The following is a 17,777-nucleotide window of genomic DNA, read 5'->3' as shown; positions in this document are numbered from 1 at the left end:
AGATGAAAGGTAGATACAGTTACTAAACTAGGAAAATCCAGTGAACAATTGTGAATCGTCATGGGTACTTGTGCCAAGTTTTACTGGCTAGCAATAATAATAAATGAAGAAAAAAAAAGAATACTTCTCTCGCTCCGTCATTTATGAGTCATTTCTGATATAATCGAGTTTTCGCTTGCATTTTCTGTGGCCAGGTTGATCTTGAAGTAGCTTTGTCTGCTATATTTTCCCAACTTTGTTTTCTTTGGAGTCCTGGTGTTAGGGAAGCAGATACACAACCCCAAGAAAATCTTCAGACGCTTCACGCAGCACCACTGTTGGTGGGGCATGCAACATGAGGCAGCTGCCGGGGCGGGAGGGGGAGACACGGGTGTTAGCGTGAACTATCTTCCGGATAAGGAGAAGGTTTAGAGGAATCTTAGTTTAAATTATTTAGTTATATTAGTCTTCTATTTATGTTAAATTATTTAATTATGTTAATACCATTTGTTAAGTATTAAATTTTGGATGTAATTAGGACAAAGTAATTTAATTATAATTGGACTCTATTACTATCCTCTAGTCAATAAAGTTTTTTTTTTTCTTATAAATTCAACATGGTATCAGAACAGGTTATATAAGTTTCCTTTTTTATTTCTCTTGTGTCCTCTCCTTCTTAGAGGTCGTCATTGTTCCTCTTAGAGGGCGGGTCGTCAAACTTGTTGCATGACCATGTGCCTCCACCAAGAAACCCATATCAATGGTAACGGTGATCACGTATCCCAACACGATACACAAAATTGTATTGGCAAGTTTTGAGGTTTCAATTAATAGAGATAGAGATAAATATAATAATAGATATAAATATAATGATAGAGATAAAGATAACTAGTGTTTGAATTAGAGATAAACTCAGATTATAGAGTCCTAATTACCTATAATCTCTATGTATAATTCTATAAATAATTTACACCTGATCAATAATAGTTACGATACTATTATTTTTAATTTCTAAATTCTATATGGTATTAGAGAAACCCATTACCATCGCTCGTACTTGGTATTTTCTCTCCCCTTCTCCGTGCAGTCTCGTCGAAGGTATTTTTGAAAAAAAAAACAAAACTGCCTCTTCCGTCACCACTTCACCCGACATCCCCGTCGCCGTTACCCCGCTGTCGCCGCCGACTGCTCTGCCGCTCGCCGTCGACCGCTCCCATCACCCGCCGAAAATCGGCACCCGACAGCCGCACGCCGTCGTTAAGCGACCAGCCGCAAGTCGTCGCTCAGCGACTGACCCCTACTACGCCACTTAGCCGCTCGCAGTCGCACTCAGCCACCGCACGTCGTTCACTCCGACGGCCACAGTGCCGGTGCTGTACAAACTCATCTCTCCCGACGCAGTTTTCGTCGCGATTCTGTTTCGCCATCACCGCCGTTCGCCCCTCCGCCACAACGCCGACCACCCCCAACCAGCTGGCGCCGCACAGAACCCCCCAATATTCCTTCTCTCTTCTGTCGTCGCCGATTTGCCGCCGAAATCAGTCGACCCTGCTGCCGCCATTCGCCACTCCGGCCACTGCGCCGACAGCTTCCGTCTCGCTTATAAGAACATGTTTCCTCTATTTTGAAGATCAAGATTGGATTTTCTTCAATCTCTAAATGTAATTCTATAAATAGAGGGCTTTGACAATGAGGTTTACGATCTTAAACCGGGCATTCTTGAACGCACCATCGCCGTGCCCGAACCGGTAGAAGAGGGAGCCAGACAGAATAGAGTCATCCGTGGAGAAGTAGATGGAGCTATGGCACTCTCGCCCCGAGATCTGGAGATTGACGGCGAAGATAAAGGACTTAAGAGGATTTTCCAAGCACCTGCGACGTTTTGAGCGCGTAGGCGATGCAATTATCGAGACGGGCGACGATGTTATCGAGCTTGGTGGGCGATCGAAGCCAATGGACACCGGCAAGTTGGAGAAGCCAGTCGCCGAAAGGGACCTTCTCTTTCTTCGTGAAGAAGTTTTTACCACGAAGGTGGAAGAGATCGCCCGGAGGAGACGCCCAACCGTTGGAACCCGTATGGAGGTCGACGTGCCTCAAGGATCCGCCACCGATGGCTTCCCGTCACTAGTCCTTGGTTGCGGCGGAGGTGATCGTTTCGCTGCTGAAGAACTTGGATTTCGGTTTGGTTTGACACATCTCCGGCGTTATTCTTTTTTTGGCTGTCTCAGACTTACTCTCTCACATTGGCAAGGAAGGGAGAGATATGAAGAATATTACCTGTTAGCTGGTTGAATCTTTGGTCAGTTCAGTAGAGACAGAGAGCGACGAGGAGGAATGTATCGCTGGTTTATCTCAGCAAATGGCACACTCCACGCTTCTGGACAATGAAAGGCTTGGTCATGGCCCTGTATCTAACGCAGAGAAAATGAAGAGGGTCATGGCGGGTTCTCCCCGATCTACTCTGTGGTTGTGGATTGTTGGAATTCTCATAGCCAGGGTTCGAGTCGAAATAGTCCGAACGGATCGTCTCAGGTATCGTCTCCTCCCTCCACCCCGCTAAATCACAAGGAGGATGCTTGGGATTGCTTCATGCGGTGGCGGGACAGGTGCCTGGCAAGAGCGAGTGGGAGGTGAGAGAGGCGAGTCAAAGCGGAAGAAGGGCGTTCCTTGGACTGCAGAAATACAGAAAGGGGGATGATGAGGGTTAGAAATTAACCCGCTCAAAGTTAGGAGCGCGGTTTAATTTCGAAGAGTAGCAACTCAGACTCTCGGACACCAGATTTGGACTAACTCGACCTGGACTAGATTTGGACCAGACTCCACTCAAGACTCAGACTAAGGCTCAACTCGGACCGGACTTGGGTCAGACCAGACTTGGACCTATCTTAGGTTGTCGAGATGTACATCTCAGGTAAAGACAAGTTGGGGTATTTGAAAGACGATTTCCTTCAATCTCCTTTCTCGTAGTCAAGATGACTACGAGAATGACTGAAGCTTTGAGTAAAGCTTTAACTGTGACCTGACTCGAGTTGGACCAGACTCGAACCTAACCTAGGTTGTTGAGATGTATATCTCAGGCAAAGACAAATTGGGGTATTTGAAAGGCGATCTCCTTTGATTTCCTTATCTCTTGAGCGAGTTGACCACCAACATTACTACTACGTATGTTAATGGCATTGACACCTCCCAGATGTATGATCTTTTGTGGCGTGTGTCACCTGTGACTATCTTGAAATAGTCTAGAATAATCTAGAGGGCCTCTGATAGGAAATAAACTTCCGCTAACTGCACCTAATGGAGTGCTCAAGAATAGTGGATATATGACATATTTGTCTTAGACCAAGAGTAGTATGTGGCAAAACCTTCTACAACTCATTTGGCAGTTGGCATCAAAGATATATACGCATCAACTTGAGGGGGATAATTTGCGTGTGCTGTCTTCTAGAGAAGGAAGTGAGGTTTACATGCGTCTCAGTTTAAAGGTGTTTTAGTTATATTAGTCTTCTATTTATATTGAGTTATTTAATTATGTTAGAACTCATTTTAAGTGTTAGAGTTTGGGTGTAATTGGGACAAAGATAGTTTAATTGAAATTGAAATCTACTACTTTTATCTGTTATAAATAGGGGTTTATATAGTCAGATTAAACAATTAAGTCAATGGAATTTTTTTTCTTTTCCATAAATTCAACATTGGGGGCGAACCATGCTTCCCAAGCCGAGCAAATGGCTTGAGTCAAGGGCACAGGTCCAAGACTAGACAGAGCCAGGTTGACTAAGGGTTATCTTGGCTAGGAAAAACCATAAGGTTAGGCATCAAAGAAATAAAGATGGCAAGGCATAAAAGTGTAGCCTTTGTAACTTTTGTAGAATAAGGGTAGAACGTAACTTAATACTAATACTAAAGAGATTATGTAGTTGTTGTTGAGTACTGTGGAGTCTGGCCCACATCGGTAATGCAGAACATGGAGGGTATTTAAGCGTTTCTTTTTTATGTGTTTGGCGTGTGCAACACTCAAGGAAAAATTAAATCTCCTTCGTACTGATTTATCATCCCCCTCAGGACTTCTGCATCTGCGTCACTGGGTGTGCCGCTGTGAGATACAGAGTAAAAAACTCTCTCGGGTCTACTGGATCACCGTCGTTGTGTGCTACTGTGAGAGGAACCAGAGGGAGGCCGTGGGACTCTCGCCAGGACGATGCTTACAGAGAGAAGCTTGAGAGTGACGCCGCTGCCGGAAGAGATAAACTCTCGGAACTTTGATGCTGCTGCCCAAAAACAGAGCAACTTGGGACTCTGAAGCCGTTGCCGTCAAGTGAAGCTTCAACTGTGCTGCCTAAATAGAGAAGGTTTAGGACTACAGAACAGAGAAGCTCTCGGGACTTGCTGTAACACAGAGACACTGTGTGACTCGTTGACATTGGTGAACAGAGAGGGTTCGAGGCTCTCTCTATTGTATTGTGATTCCTCAATTAAGAAAAATCCTCTGCAACTCTGTGAACGTAGACAATTTTACGAACCATGTAAATCTTGTTTTTTTCGTGATTACCGTTTACTTTATTGTCATTATTTTTCGTAACAATTGGTATCAGAACCGAGGTTCGGGTCTAAGGGAAAAACGATGGCTGGAGACAAAGTGAAGGTATCGGGGATCGAGAAGTTCGATGACACAAATTTTGGATACTAGAGGATGCAGATAGAGGACTACCTCTATGGGAAGAAACTCCATCTTCCACTGTTGGGGAAGAAACCAGAAAAAATGGAGGAGGCTGATTGAAATCTGTTGGATCGACAAGTTCTAGGGATTATTCGGCTAACCCTGTCGAGATCTGTTGCACACAACGTCAGCAAGGTGAAGACGACTGCGGGTCTCATAGCGGCTTTGTCAGGTATGTATGAAAAACCTTCAGCGAATAACAAAGTATATTTGATGAAAAAGTTATTCAATTTAAAGATAGCAAATGGTACGTTTGTTGCACAACATCTAAATGATTTTAATATTATCACAAATCAATTGTCGTATGTTGAAATTGAATTTGATGATGAGATACGTGCACTGATACTATTGGCTTCATTGCCAAATAGTTGGGAAGCCATGAGAATGGCTGTCAGTAATTATGCCGGTAAATCAAAATTGAAATATGATGATGTTCTCGATTTGATTTTGGTTGAGGAGGTGCGCAGGAGGGATTTAGGCGAGACCTCGGGTTCAAGTTCAGCAGTAAATGTTGATTCTCGGGGGAGATAACATGACAGGAACTCAAACAGAGACAGACCAAAATCAAAGAACAAGGGCAAGAGCAAGTCAAGGACTAGTCAGCAGGCAACTTGCTGGAATTGTGACAAACCTGGATACATAAAGAAGAACTATAGAAACCCTAAGAAGACTGAGAATAATAGTGCCAATGTGGTAACTGAAGAAGTACAAGATGCACTATTGCTTGCAGTTCATAGTCCAGTTAATGACTGGATACTGGATTCAGGGGCTTCCTTCCATACATCTTACCATCGGTAGATAATGCAAAACTATGTTGCAGGTGACTTTGGGAAAGTGTATCTGGCTGATGGAGAGGCTTTGAACGTGATGGGGATGGGAGACATTGACATTGCACTCCCCAATAAGAACAAATGGACCTTGCAAAAGGCCAGGCACATTCCTGAGTTGAAGAAGAACCTCATTTCTATTGAGCAGCTTGATGATTGTGGTCATTCAGTGGTGTTCTCAGATAGCACCTGGAAAGTCACCAAAGGGGCATTGGTACTAGCTCGGGGTAAGGAAACCGGTACACTCTATTCGATTACTGGTTTGAATAACACTATTGGTACTACCGTTGCAGAAAACACAACAGATTTGTGGCATTGCAAGCTTGGCTATATGAGTCAGAAGGGCATGAAAGAACTTCTATCCAGAGGCAAGCTAACATAATTGAAATCGCTAGATCTCAGTATGCGTGATAGTTGCATTATGGGAAAACAAAAGAAGGTTAGTTTCTTGAAAAGTGGTAGAATACTGAAGGCAGAAAAACTGGACATTGTACACACAGATGTGTGGGGACTTTCCCCGGTGGCATCCCTTGGAGGTTTTCGTTACTATGTCACGTTCATTGATGATCACAGCAGGAAGGTATGAGTTTATTTTTTGAAACATAAATGTGAAGTATTTAATGTGTTCAAAATTTGGAAGGCCATGGTTAAGATAGAGACAAGTTTGAAACTAAAATGTTTGAGGTCTTATAATGGTGGTGAGTATATTGATGGCGGGTTCAAGGAATATTGTGCAACTTTGGGTATCAGAATGGAGAAGACCATTCCTTGGACACCACAACAAAATGGAGTTGTTGAACGTATGAATAGAACCATAAATGAGCGTGCTAGAAGCATGAGGCTACACGCTGGATTACCACCTACTTTTGGGGCAGATGCAGTCAGTACTAAAGTCTATTTGATAAACAGAGGGTCATCAGTTCCGGTGGATTGTGGATTGCCTAAGGAGGCCTGGATGGAAAGAGGTAAAAAATTTTCACCTTAAAACTTTTGACTGTCTTTCTTATGTTCTTATTGATTCTAATGCTCGTAGTAAACTTGAGGCTAAGTCAAAGAAATGTTATTTCATTGGCTATGAAGATGAGGCATTTGGCTATCGTTTCGAGGATGATCAGGTTCGGAAGATTATAAGAAACATGAATGTGATTTTCAATGAGAAGATTGTATACAAGGACAAGTTCAGCACAGTTGCTGAAGCAAACTCCTCAGGAGTCCGAGTTCGTGAGATTTGATGACCTACCGAGCCCACAGTGTAGTGCAGAGATGTGAGTGATGGGGAGAGTGGATCCAATGCACCCATTCCTATTATTCCGTAGTTTGATCCAGAGTTGTCCACTCCTGTAGCTACAGTTCGCAGGTTAGTTAGGACTATTCGGCCTCCACAACTTTTTTCACCTACTTTGAATTATATTCTGTTGACAGATGGTGGAGAACCGCAGAGTTACGAAGAAACCTTGCAAGATAAAAATTCTAGCAAGTGGGAGTTGGCCATGAAGGATGAGATGGATTCCCTGTTAGGGAATCAGACATGGGAGTTGACAGAACTTCCACCAGGGAAGAAGGCATTGTACAACAAGTGGGTGTACCGGGTGAAAACTGAGCATGATGGTAGTAAGAGGTACAAGGCTAGACTTGTTGTAAAAGGCTTTTGGCAGAAGCCGAGTATTGATTACTCTGAGATCTTCTCTCCTATAGTGAAGATCACAACCATCAAGTTAGTATTGTCCATGGTTGTTACTGAAGATTTATTTCTTGAGCAGTTAGATGTGAAGACAACCTTTCTTGATGGAGACCTTGAAGAAAATATCTACATGCACCAACCTGAGGGGTTTGCAGTACAGGGAAAGGAAAGTTCAGTTTGGACACTGAAGAAGAGCTTGTATGGCCTGAAGCAAGCTCTTAGACAGTGGTTCAAGAAATTTGACAGCTTTATATGCAGTGCAGGGTACATCAGATGTCAGGCAGATCACCGTTGCTATGTCAGGTATTTTGACAATTCTTACATTATTCTGTTGCTGTATGTGGATGATATGCTTATTGCAGGGGCTAGTATTGATGAAATCAATAATCTAAAGAAGTAGATGTCATAACACTTTGCAATGAAGTATTTGGGAGCTGCGAAGCAAATCCTTGGTATGAGAATTGTCAGAGACAGAGTCAGAGGCACTTTGAGACTCTCACAGGCTGAGTATGTGAAAAGGGTACTCAACAGGTTCAGTATGTGAAAAGGGTACTCAACAGGTTCAATATGGACAAGGCCAAACCAGTTGGCACACCTTTGGGCAATCACTTTAGACTCAGTAAGGATCAGTCATCCAAGTCAGAGGAGGAACAAGATTACATGAGTAAGGTTCCTTATGCCTCAGCCATTGGTTCACTTATGTATGCTATGGTTTGCACTAGACCGGATATTGCCCATGCAGTGGGAGTTGTGAGTAGATACATGACTAACCCAGGAAAACGACATTGGGAAACAGTGAAGTGGATTCTGAGGTACTTAAAAAGGCTCCTCAGAAACGTGCTTGTGTTTCTCAGGAGAGAGCTTAGAGGTGAGGGGCTATGTTGATGCTGATTTAGCTGGAGATATTGATAGCAGAAAAAGTACCACAGGGTTTGTTTACACTTTGGGTGGTACTGCAGTTTCATGGGGTTCAAATCTACAAAAAACAGTTTTTTTGTCTACTACAGAAGTTGAGTACATTGCAGCATCAAAAGTTGCAAAAGAGATGATCTGGCTACAGGGTTTCTTGGAGGAATTGGGCAAAAAGAATCAAAATGGCACTCTCTATAGCAATAGTCAGAGTGTCATATTCTTTGCCAAGAACCTAGCATTTCATTCCAAAACTAAGCACATTCAGATCAGGTATCATTTTATATGATCATTGTTAGATGACGGACAATTGTTACTTGAGAAAATTTGTGGAAGTAAGAACCCTGCTAATATGTTGACAAAGGGTGTTACACTTGAGAAACTGAAGTTGTGTGCAACTTCAGTTGGTCTTCTAGTATGTAGACATGGGCAGTGAGTTATAGAGGTAGAGGATATCATGTTTGAGGAAGAGGACAATACAGTGGGTGTATCAGTCTCTAAGTGAGAGAATTGTTGAGTATTGTGGAGTCTGGCCCACATCGGTAGTGCAAAACATGGAGGGCATTTCAGTGTTTCTTTGTTATGTGTTTGGCATGTGCAACACTCAAGGAAAAATTAAATCTCCCTCCTGCTGATTTATCATCCCCCTCGGGACTTACATAAATACAGGAACTCATCTGGACTTCTGCATCTCCGTCATTGGGTGTGCCGCTGTGAGATATAGAGTAAAAAACTCTCTCGGGTCTACTGGATCGTCGTCGTTGTGCTCTGCTGTAAGAAGAAGTAGAGGGAGGCCGTGGGACTCTCGCCAGGACAACACTTACAGAGAGAAGCTTGAGAGCGATGCCGCTGCCAGAAGAGATAAGCTCTCGGGACTTCGACGTTGCTGTCCAGAAACAGAGCAGCTCGGTACTCCGACGCTGCTGCCGTCGAGTGAAGTTTCAATGGTGCTGCATGAATAGAGAAGGTTCGGGACTTACAGAACAGAGAAGCTTCCAGAAAAACTCTCGGGACTTGTTGTAACATAGCACTGTGTGACCCGCTGACGCTGGTGACAGAGAGGGTTCCAGGCTCTCTCTATTGTATCGTGATTCTTCAATTAAGAAAAATCGTCTGCAGCTCTCGAGGACGTAGGCAATTTGCCGAACTACATAAATCTTGTCTCTTTCGTGGTTACCCTCTACTTTATTGTCATTGCTTTTAGTAACAGTTGTAATGGGTTAAACCTTCACAAAACAGAAGGTTGTTGCTTACCCTATATAATGGGGGTTTTACCATTTTATCAATCATTCAATAAACTCTTTTTTTTTGTTTTTTACTTTGTAACTTAGCTTGGCCGCTACATCGTACTATGCCTGTTTAGAGTCTGTTAGCACAGAGGGCAAAGCAAGCAGCAAACCCATGCCGTTGCCACTGTTTAGAAATCCCTTCACCCCCCTCCCTCGCGCTATAAACCAGCAATGGAGAGTCGGAAATGACTAGTCCCCGTTCTGCTGTTGCCTAATAGCCATTGCCCTGGCTCGAGAAACGCTCCATCACACAGCACAGTCGAATCCTTGTTCATTCATGATTCACCCATGTGAGTCTCAGGCCTGGTTTAAGTCCCTTCCCGCATGGGTCTCCTCTTCCCTATGCAATATGCTGCTACCTCTCTCTCCGGGTTTCGATGTATTATTTCCGGTCTATAGCAGTCCTTAGTAGCCCAGGCTGATCATGGCTTTGCCACTGATAGCTCTTGTGTGAGATGGAGAGTGCGCAGACCACAGTAGCAGTCGACAAACGCGTCATGTTTGATTCTGTCAGACGAACCAGTCTGTGGAGTCTCCCAGAGTGAAGAGAAGTTTCTCTCTGATTCAAATGTTAAGAGTATCTGACAGTTCAGACTAAAGTTGATCTCAATAATGGGTTCACCAAATTAATATTGCACGCCGACCAGACGTTACTGTCGCAGGGGCCAATGAGTCTGGATCCTCTGACGTCAAAAGATGAACTTGGACAAAAATTCTCAGAGCGTATTTATTCTCTTATGAAAAATTAACATGCCTATCTGGGTATTCCCATTGCAGCGGATACAAATACAGTATCTTTGAAAAGTTTTGCTGTGACTCGGAGGAGGCACCTAGCTTTATCGAGGTTTACTTCTGGGTGGATTCCTGACTCTGAGACTTTTCATGGAAGCTTCGTTCCCAAAATTAACGCGCCTTTCTTCGAATATGTACCGACTAAATTATTTTCTGCTACCCACAATTGCTGTTACTTCTCCACCGCGGAAATCGTCTTACCATGAGGCCTTCCGGTTCGGATATTTACCAGGGCCGCCGGACGCCGTCGGAACATTCAGAACTCGCGGTTAGCTCTCCGAACTCCAGCCTGGGACCAAACTCAAGTGCCAGAGAAATTTATGAAGGTATGAGGACTCCCGACTGGTCGGAGTTCTCCCGGAGTAATTCCGATACTGAGCTCTTAGACGGGTACTATACTGAAGTCTTAGACGATCAGTACCCATCTGCGATCAGTCAGAGGACAAATTTCACCGGAGTCTTCAGTGCGTGCTTTAGCTGTCCGGAGCCCTCTGCGTTCTATATGAGTCAAGAGATCCAAGCTCATAGTGGATCCATTTGGAGCATTAAGTTCAGCTTGGATGGGCAGTACCTTGCTAGTGCTGGGGAAGACCGTGTTATTCACATCTGGCAGGTCATTGAATCTGAGAGAAGAGGCGATTTGTTGATAGAAAGAATGGAAGAAGGGAATCCAAATTCTTTCTCAGTGGTCAACGGCTCACCAGAACCAACTCTTCTATCTGCCAATGGGGATTCCAACCATTTGGAGAAGAAGAAAAGAGGGAAACTATCTTATAGTAGGAAATCTGCAAGCTGCGACCATGTTATTGTGCCCGAAAATGTTTTTGCTCTTTCTGAGAAGCCTGTTTGCTTTCTTCAAGGTCACCTTGCTGATGTGCTCGACCTTTCTTGGTCCAAGTCTGAGGTTAGTTCTAACACTTGTTTTGCTCTGTACTGCACTTTAAAAATCAGTGACATGGATAGAGGAACTGATGGATGACATGAATTTGTCTTGCATATCTCATGTTGCTTGTTAGATATAACAAATTAATTGCTTTGGGCGAATGAAGATCATGAATTGCGAAAGTGGCGGCTTCCTTACTTGGTGATTGATAGCAAAGGTTTTTTCACCATTCAAGGCATGTTACACAATTATGGAAGTGAGGATGAGTTCTGTTTGATCTAATCCAACAACATGCACTTGGAATACCTTCAAGGATTCCTTCAGGGGATTTGCCCAAAAAACACCTGTTTATTCTCTTTGTGGCTTGCATGATTCATTTATATTTAGTGGGTAGAATACTCAATTTGCTGTGAAAGTAAAAACCTCAAAAAAAAAAAAAAAAAAAAAAACGTAATTTACAATTGACTAGCATGATACCATGCAAAACTTGTATACTATAAAATAGTTCAACCATGTAGCACATTAGCTTTAAAGATGGCTCATTCGCATATTTCTTGAGGTGGACTACTGTCTATTGAGTTTTTCCAGTACTTGTCTACCTATAAGAAGTAAGTTCCTTGCGATCAATATTGCAACTCCGAGAAATGGAATCCAGTAAATCTTTCACTACTAAGAGATATGTATGGATCACATATAAATTTTTAACACTAGTTAACAAGATTTTAGTAGCACTAGAACTGGAGTTGTTATTGAGTCTGGAAGTCCTCTAAAAGAGAGTTTGTCGAGAATTTTCCTGGTTATAAAAAATATAGTGAAGACTTTCTTTCTGTTTTCATGAAATTTAATGCCCTTTTAGGCAATGATGGAAACTTGCAAGTTGATTATGGTCTTTGATGGTTAATTCAGGCCTTCTGAAAGAGAGTTGAAGGATACATTGCTACTAATTCAAAATTTATGATAGAAGATTTTGCTTCAGATGAGACGATACGTTAGACTCCTAGGCATTAATATATATGAAATTTCTCATTGAGGAAGGTGCAAAAAAGATCATGATCTTTTATGCGTAACTCATGCCTTTTTGGGAAGCTAATATAGCTCATGAATTCTGTTGAGTTTCCACCATCATGCCTTCAAGGGGAATAAAATCTTGGAGAGATGGGGTTAGAGCCCGTATGTTCGATTGGAATTTTCTTCAGACCCTCTCATAGAGAGGACGATGAGTTGGGCATCTAGAATCTTTTATAGGCTTGAGGAATTTGAAAGTTGGAAATGAGGAAGAGATTCTTTGGGTTAAATAACAACTGATGGAATGGAAAAATGGGTGGTCCAGGGGATTTGACCAGTAATCTTTTGAAAATGAACTGGCAAATGTTGGACATAAATATATTAAAAATCCACTGAAAGGAATGATGATGGACTCTTAGGATCTGGGCCCATTTTTGGGAGCAGGATTTTGTACCTCTTGATAAAGTCAGAGGGATTGCTTGATTTTGATAACATGTTAGACAGTTAGCAGGCTTTGGCAGGCTAGTAAGACATCCTGTGGTGGCCTCTTTGACTTCTGCTTCAGAGACTGACCTCGTTTTCAAGCTCTGTTGCCACTCCTAATTTGTGGGAAGGGATTCAGCAATAGTCACAAAGTGGGCGAAGCCTAAACCATGATATACCATGATGTAGTCATATTGTAGAAGATTATTTTTTTCTTATTTAAAAGCATTTATCATTCACTAATTTTGTAGAGGGTTTGGTCAAATTCCCATCAAAACTCTTAGGGATGGTGGTGACAGAAAGTGACATGGGTGGAAGTGGTGTGGAAAGACTTGAAAAATGATACACAACTGTGTAGCTAAGAATTGATAGAGCAGAATGGTGGAGAAGGGTTCATGTGGTTGACTCAATGACACAATCACAGTTTTGTTAAGGATCTAACACTAATGGTGAATTTTTATCTTAAGCACAATCAGGCAAAGATTACTGAATATTAATGCATAGTTATTGTGTCATCATGTGACAGCTTCATACAAGTGTCTTTATTGCGAGAAAGAGAAGTCTTTGTGCATTTTGTTAGTTTGGCTAATAGTTCCTTAACTCTTTTTTATATTATTTGTGTTGTTCCCCTTTTCTACACTTGTGATTAGTTTTACCTTTGTCCTGTTTAATATTCCTTCAGGTTGTGATTTTATATTTTTTGTTAGGTAAACTTTTCTAGTATTCAGGTGGTCTGAATCGATGTTTTATGTGCATTCAGAAAGCCAGTTCTTGCTCTTAATAGAACTATTGTATTCTTGCTTTTTCCAGTATCTGCTTTCATCTTCAATGGACAAGACAGTGAGGCTTTGGCACATGTCTTCCAGATGTTGTTTGAAGGTGTTTTTCCACAGAGATTACGGTGTGTATTTTATGGTTCTATGACTTTTCTTTCTGAATTGATTATGTTGATCACATTTATGAGTTAGAAACTTGGCTCGTTCAAGAATCATATGGAGGAAGTATTTCAGTTCCTTAAGAGCCTGAATTTAGTAGGTATTGGTTCAGCATGACTTTATTAATGATTCTTAGAACTGTAAGCTATTTTGAGCCAACTGTTAGAGTTTGGCTACATTTGGCTCTCACAATCCTGTATTGATTTCTGCAATTGTTTTCAGAACCAGTGCATTTCAAAATTTCGATTCTTCTCATGTCACCTACTCCTTCACGTTTTAAATTTTGTGTGTTTTTTTCAGTCACTTGCATCCAGTTCAATCCTGTTGATGACAGATACTTCATCAGTGGTTCCCTAGACTCAAAGGTCCGCATATGGAGTATTCCAGATCGTCAAGTGGTTGACTGGAATGATCTTCATGAAATGGTGACTGCTGCTTGTTACACGCCAGATGGCAAGGTCTGCTTTGGTTCTGTGACACCTTTTATTTCTTCTGTTCAATAACTATAATTTCAATCTGAAACAAATAGTTCTTCTTGAGTATAGCTTTTTGTTATGTTCTCCAATTCTCAAGGAATTCAATCTGTTGGCTTTTGAAGGGGGCATTCGTTGGTTTGCACAATGGAAGTTGTCATTTGTACAACACATCAGGTATTATCCGTAAGCATTCAAAAATAAATAAATAAATAAATAAATAAAATAAAATCTTCTGTTTGCTGTTTTTTACTTGAACTGTTAAGAATTCCCCATCAAACTAATACAATAGCTTTCTCTGGTAATTAGAGTTAGTTACCCCTCTATTCATTTGTTTTTTTTGAGATCATCTTTTTTTTTTTTTTTTGAAAATGATGATCAAAATGTTTTTGAGATCATCTTGTGTCACTGCTCTGAATTTGAGCACAATGACTACTTGCTGGATTTTTCTTTTTTTTTTTTCTCTTATTTTTTATGTCCTCCTATGTAAATTACTTTAGATTGATTTGAAGATTCCATTATATTCTGTTATTATCCTATGCTACCTATTGCTATCATAGCTGTCATATGTTCAAGCTAGTTGGAGTGCGTGTTTAAACATTCTTTAGCTCATTTACTCTTCCATGGTTAATTAGTAGAGGAGCTTTTGCAAACACTGGATCCACATGGACATTTGCCTCTTAGTGAAGCTGCTACTTATATTATCTTTTCAATGTGATTATGTTTATGAAATATGTGCCTCACGTCACCACTTTGTCTTGTATGTCAGACAATAAGCTTCATCAGAAAGTCAAATAAATCTCCAGAACAAGAAAAAGAAATCACAAGCGAAGAGGATCACTGGTTTCCAGGTATCAATATTAGGTTAGATTTTATTTTATGTTATTTTAATTTCATTTGGTCTTGCTGGTTATAATATGTTGCAATTTAGTGACATTAATGACTATCTCAATATTCACGGATCTCTGAGTTTCTTTAAGTGCACTGCTACATCTGAGCATATTGTCAGTTGGTGTCAATTATTGAACAGTTTGCCCCAGGAAGTTCCTCAGAAGTACTGGTAACGTCTGCAGATTCACGGATCAGGGTTCTGGATGGAGTTGATCTTGTTCACAAATTTAAAGGTAACTGTTAAGATCATTTATGCTTTGATGATCTGCAGTATCTTATTCCATAAATCTTCTTCTAGGTTGTGGGTAATGGTTGTCATAATAAAGCAACACCTCTACTGAACACCAAAACCTGTTCTCCAGAAAGAGTTCCATTCAAAGGTTTCTGCCACAAATGTGACTATTGTTTTTACTGGATGTAGGCTTTCTTAATCCTAGTTTACTGGTTGGGAGAGAACCAAAACATGCAGAACATTACTAGTACAAAAATCTCTTTCAATTTGATAATGGCATTGTTGAAACAAAAAAACGAGTCCTAATTTTAGAGTCATGGATGAGCTCTTTGAATCAAGGAATGGGAGCCACCCCAAAAATACTAAAATTTTAACTTAATATTAGGGCTTTGTAATGCATGATTTGATAAAAGGAAGAGAAAAATATGAGAGAAGAGGACTTGTGTAGAAAAGAAGGGGACAGGAAGGCTCTGAAATTAGAGAGGAACAGAGAAAAAGGAATAGATAAGTAGGAGTAGAGAGAGAGGGAGTGACTCTAATAAGGATAGGAGCGTCAAGTTTCTGTTCTTCCTGTGATATAGAAGTCCATATGAGAATACAAAACCCAGTAAACATAGTAAGTGCGGTTTAAATAAATAGCCAGTGCTATAAACTAATCAAGTTACCTAACATTCTTCCAACTATTGGAATAGCAACGCACAAGCCATTATTGACTCTAATGCGATCACTTCTGAGAATGAGCGATGTTACTGATCAAACATTCACTCTTTTTTTTACTACATTTGGTTCCTTGATATGCTTGAAGAGATTGGGCATTTTTTCGGCAGATTTTAAACAATGTTCTTTGCAGAAGATGTGAAAGAAAACAGTCCAAGTTAAAAATAGAATTTGAAATCAGCTCTATAACTTCTTTTATCTGTTCACAGTGGAATTTATTTTTAATACAGTATAACATCTTGGAGCTAAACACAAACCAAAAAGTGTAATCTCGATGTGAAGTTTGAGTATAGTATATGGTTGGACAGTCTGTACTCTGTACACGTGCACATTGAGGTATATGTTATTTGTGAGAGGTAACATAGTGCAGGAAGGTTTTCTTGTCTACACAGGCCAATATTACAATTTATTTGTATGTTTTGGATACTCATCCTGCCTAGATAAACATAGCTGTGTGTAAGTTTATAGCTTAGCTTGGCCATCTTGTAATTAAGACAATGTCATTCATCTGTATTTGTAGGTGATTTTTTGACTGATAAGGTAACTAATAATATAGTGATACTATATATAGTCTACTGAAAGAACGATATTAATTGTTTACACTATAATTTGCAGTACTGCATGTATGAGTGCCTGACTCGTGTCTTTAGATGTCACACAAGTAGATGTTTAATATGAAATGTGGAATTAACTTTTCAAAACAAAATGCCATGTGGCATTGATGTATCTTGGCTACTTCTGGTTGCTATGCATGGTCTCTACAAGTATTTTCAAATTGATTTCAATAATAGGCTGGTGACGGAAACGATAGGCTAACCTTATCTCTGCTGATCTGAATTGTTAAACTCAGTTATGGTGTCATAGCCATTTCTTCCTTTAAAGCTTACCTGGTGGCTTTCCGTGCAGGATTTCGCAACACTAGCAACCAAATATCTGCTGCATTGACTACGAATGGCAAGTATGTGGTCTGTGCAAGTGAAGATTCTCGTGTCTATGTATGGAGATATGACAGTGATTCCTGGCCAAGTAGAGGAAAAGGGATCAACATAACTAGGTCATATGAACATTTCCACTGTCAAGATGTATCAGTGGCTATTCCTTGGCCCAGCATCCCCCGTCCTCAAGAATTTTGTAACAGTGAACAACTTGGAAGAGGAAGTTCTGCTTCTAACAGTGAACAACATGGAAGAGGAAGTTCTGCATCTTACACCGTGGAATCAGCAGAGACAAATGGACATGGGAGCCCTTCTTTACAGTATGGATGTTGTGGTTGCTTACCACTTCCCCACACCACGTACAATCCAGATACCAGTCATTTCTCCGATGGGGTATCCATGACATCGCCTGAAGAAAAGCTGTTATTGTCGAGAACAACCAATGACAAGAAGATCCCTAAGAGAAATGGCAGTTATAATAATGTGCGATCAGCCCAGGGAATGGTGATTGTGACCGCTGGATATGGAGGGAAGATTAAAACGTTTCAAAATTTGGGTCTTTCAATTTGATGAAAGACGGAATAGTGGGACTCAGAGCTCTGCTCCGGGGACTTGTTTCTTTTGGTTTTGCTTGGTGCTCTGATCGAGTTCCTGCATCTTCTGTATGAAATGTACTTTTGCTCAAGCCATTGGCTGTTGAGTGGATTGAGCTTAACAATAATTACAACGTGTCCGTCTATTGAATCGAATGCCGCAGCATAAATATTTAACAGTTCTAACTTGCTAGATAGAATAATATGTTCATGTCTCCTATGGGGTTTAGTAAAGATGTCTCCCTAGTTTAGGTGAGAACTCCTCTTTGGGTTCTGGGTAGGAACAACATGATAAGTAACTCAATGAGCAATGGTAACAATTATTTTGACGGATATGAAAAGAAATATGGGAAACATCTAACCTTTATTAAATCAGTAGAACAGAATTTTGAAGAACACCCTTCTTGGAGAGGTCGAAGAACTCCCAAGCCCGAAC

At 41.0% G+C, this 17,777-nt stretch overlaps 1 protein-coding gene across 1 annotated transcript; it reads left to right on the top strand.

Moving 5' to 3' along the window:
• The first annotated feature begins 10,315 nt into the window (after positions 1 to 10,315).
• LOC137938962 (uncharacterized) lies at positions 10,316 to 17,497 on the top strand. The gene is given in 8 exon segments (XM_068784094.1): positions 10,316 to 11,098; positions 13,376 to 13,466; positions 13,801 to 13,958; positions 14,099 to 14,150; positions 14,743 to 14,760; positions 14,763 to 14,824; positions 15,004 to 15,097; positions 16,720 to 17,497. Coding segments are annotated over 8 exon segments (1,776 nt in total). The 5' UTR covers positions 10,316 to 10,396; the 3' UTR covers positions 17,319 to 17,497.
• Positions 17,498 to 17,777: the final 280 nt, after the last annotated feature.

The sequence above is a fragment of the Aristolochia californica genome, unplaced genomic scaffold (genome assembly GCF_029961685.1).
Source record: "Aristolochia californica isolate CCGP_79_NKW_82.1479 unplaced genomic scaffold, dmAriCali1.0.hap1 SCAF_8, whole genome shotgun sequence".
Taxonomy (NCBI): Eukaryota; Viridiplantae; Streptophyta; class Magnoliopsida; order Piperales; family Aristolochiaceae; genus Aristolochia; species Aristolochia californica.
Note: the sequence above shows the minus strand (reverse complement) of the source record. Positions and strands in the feature narration are given on the sequence as shown.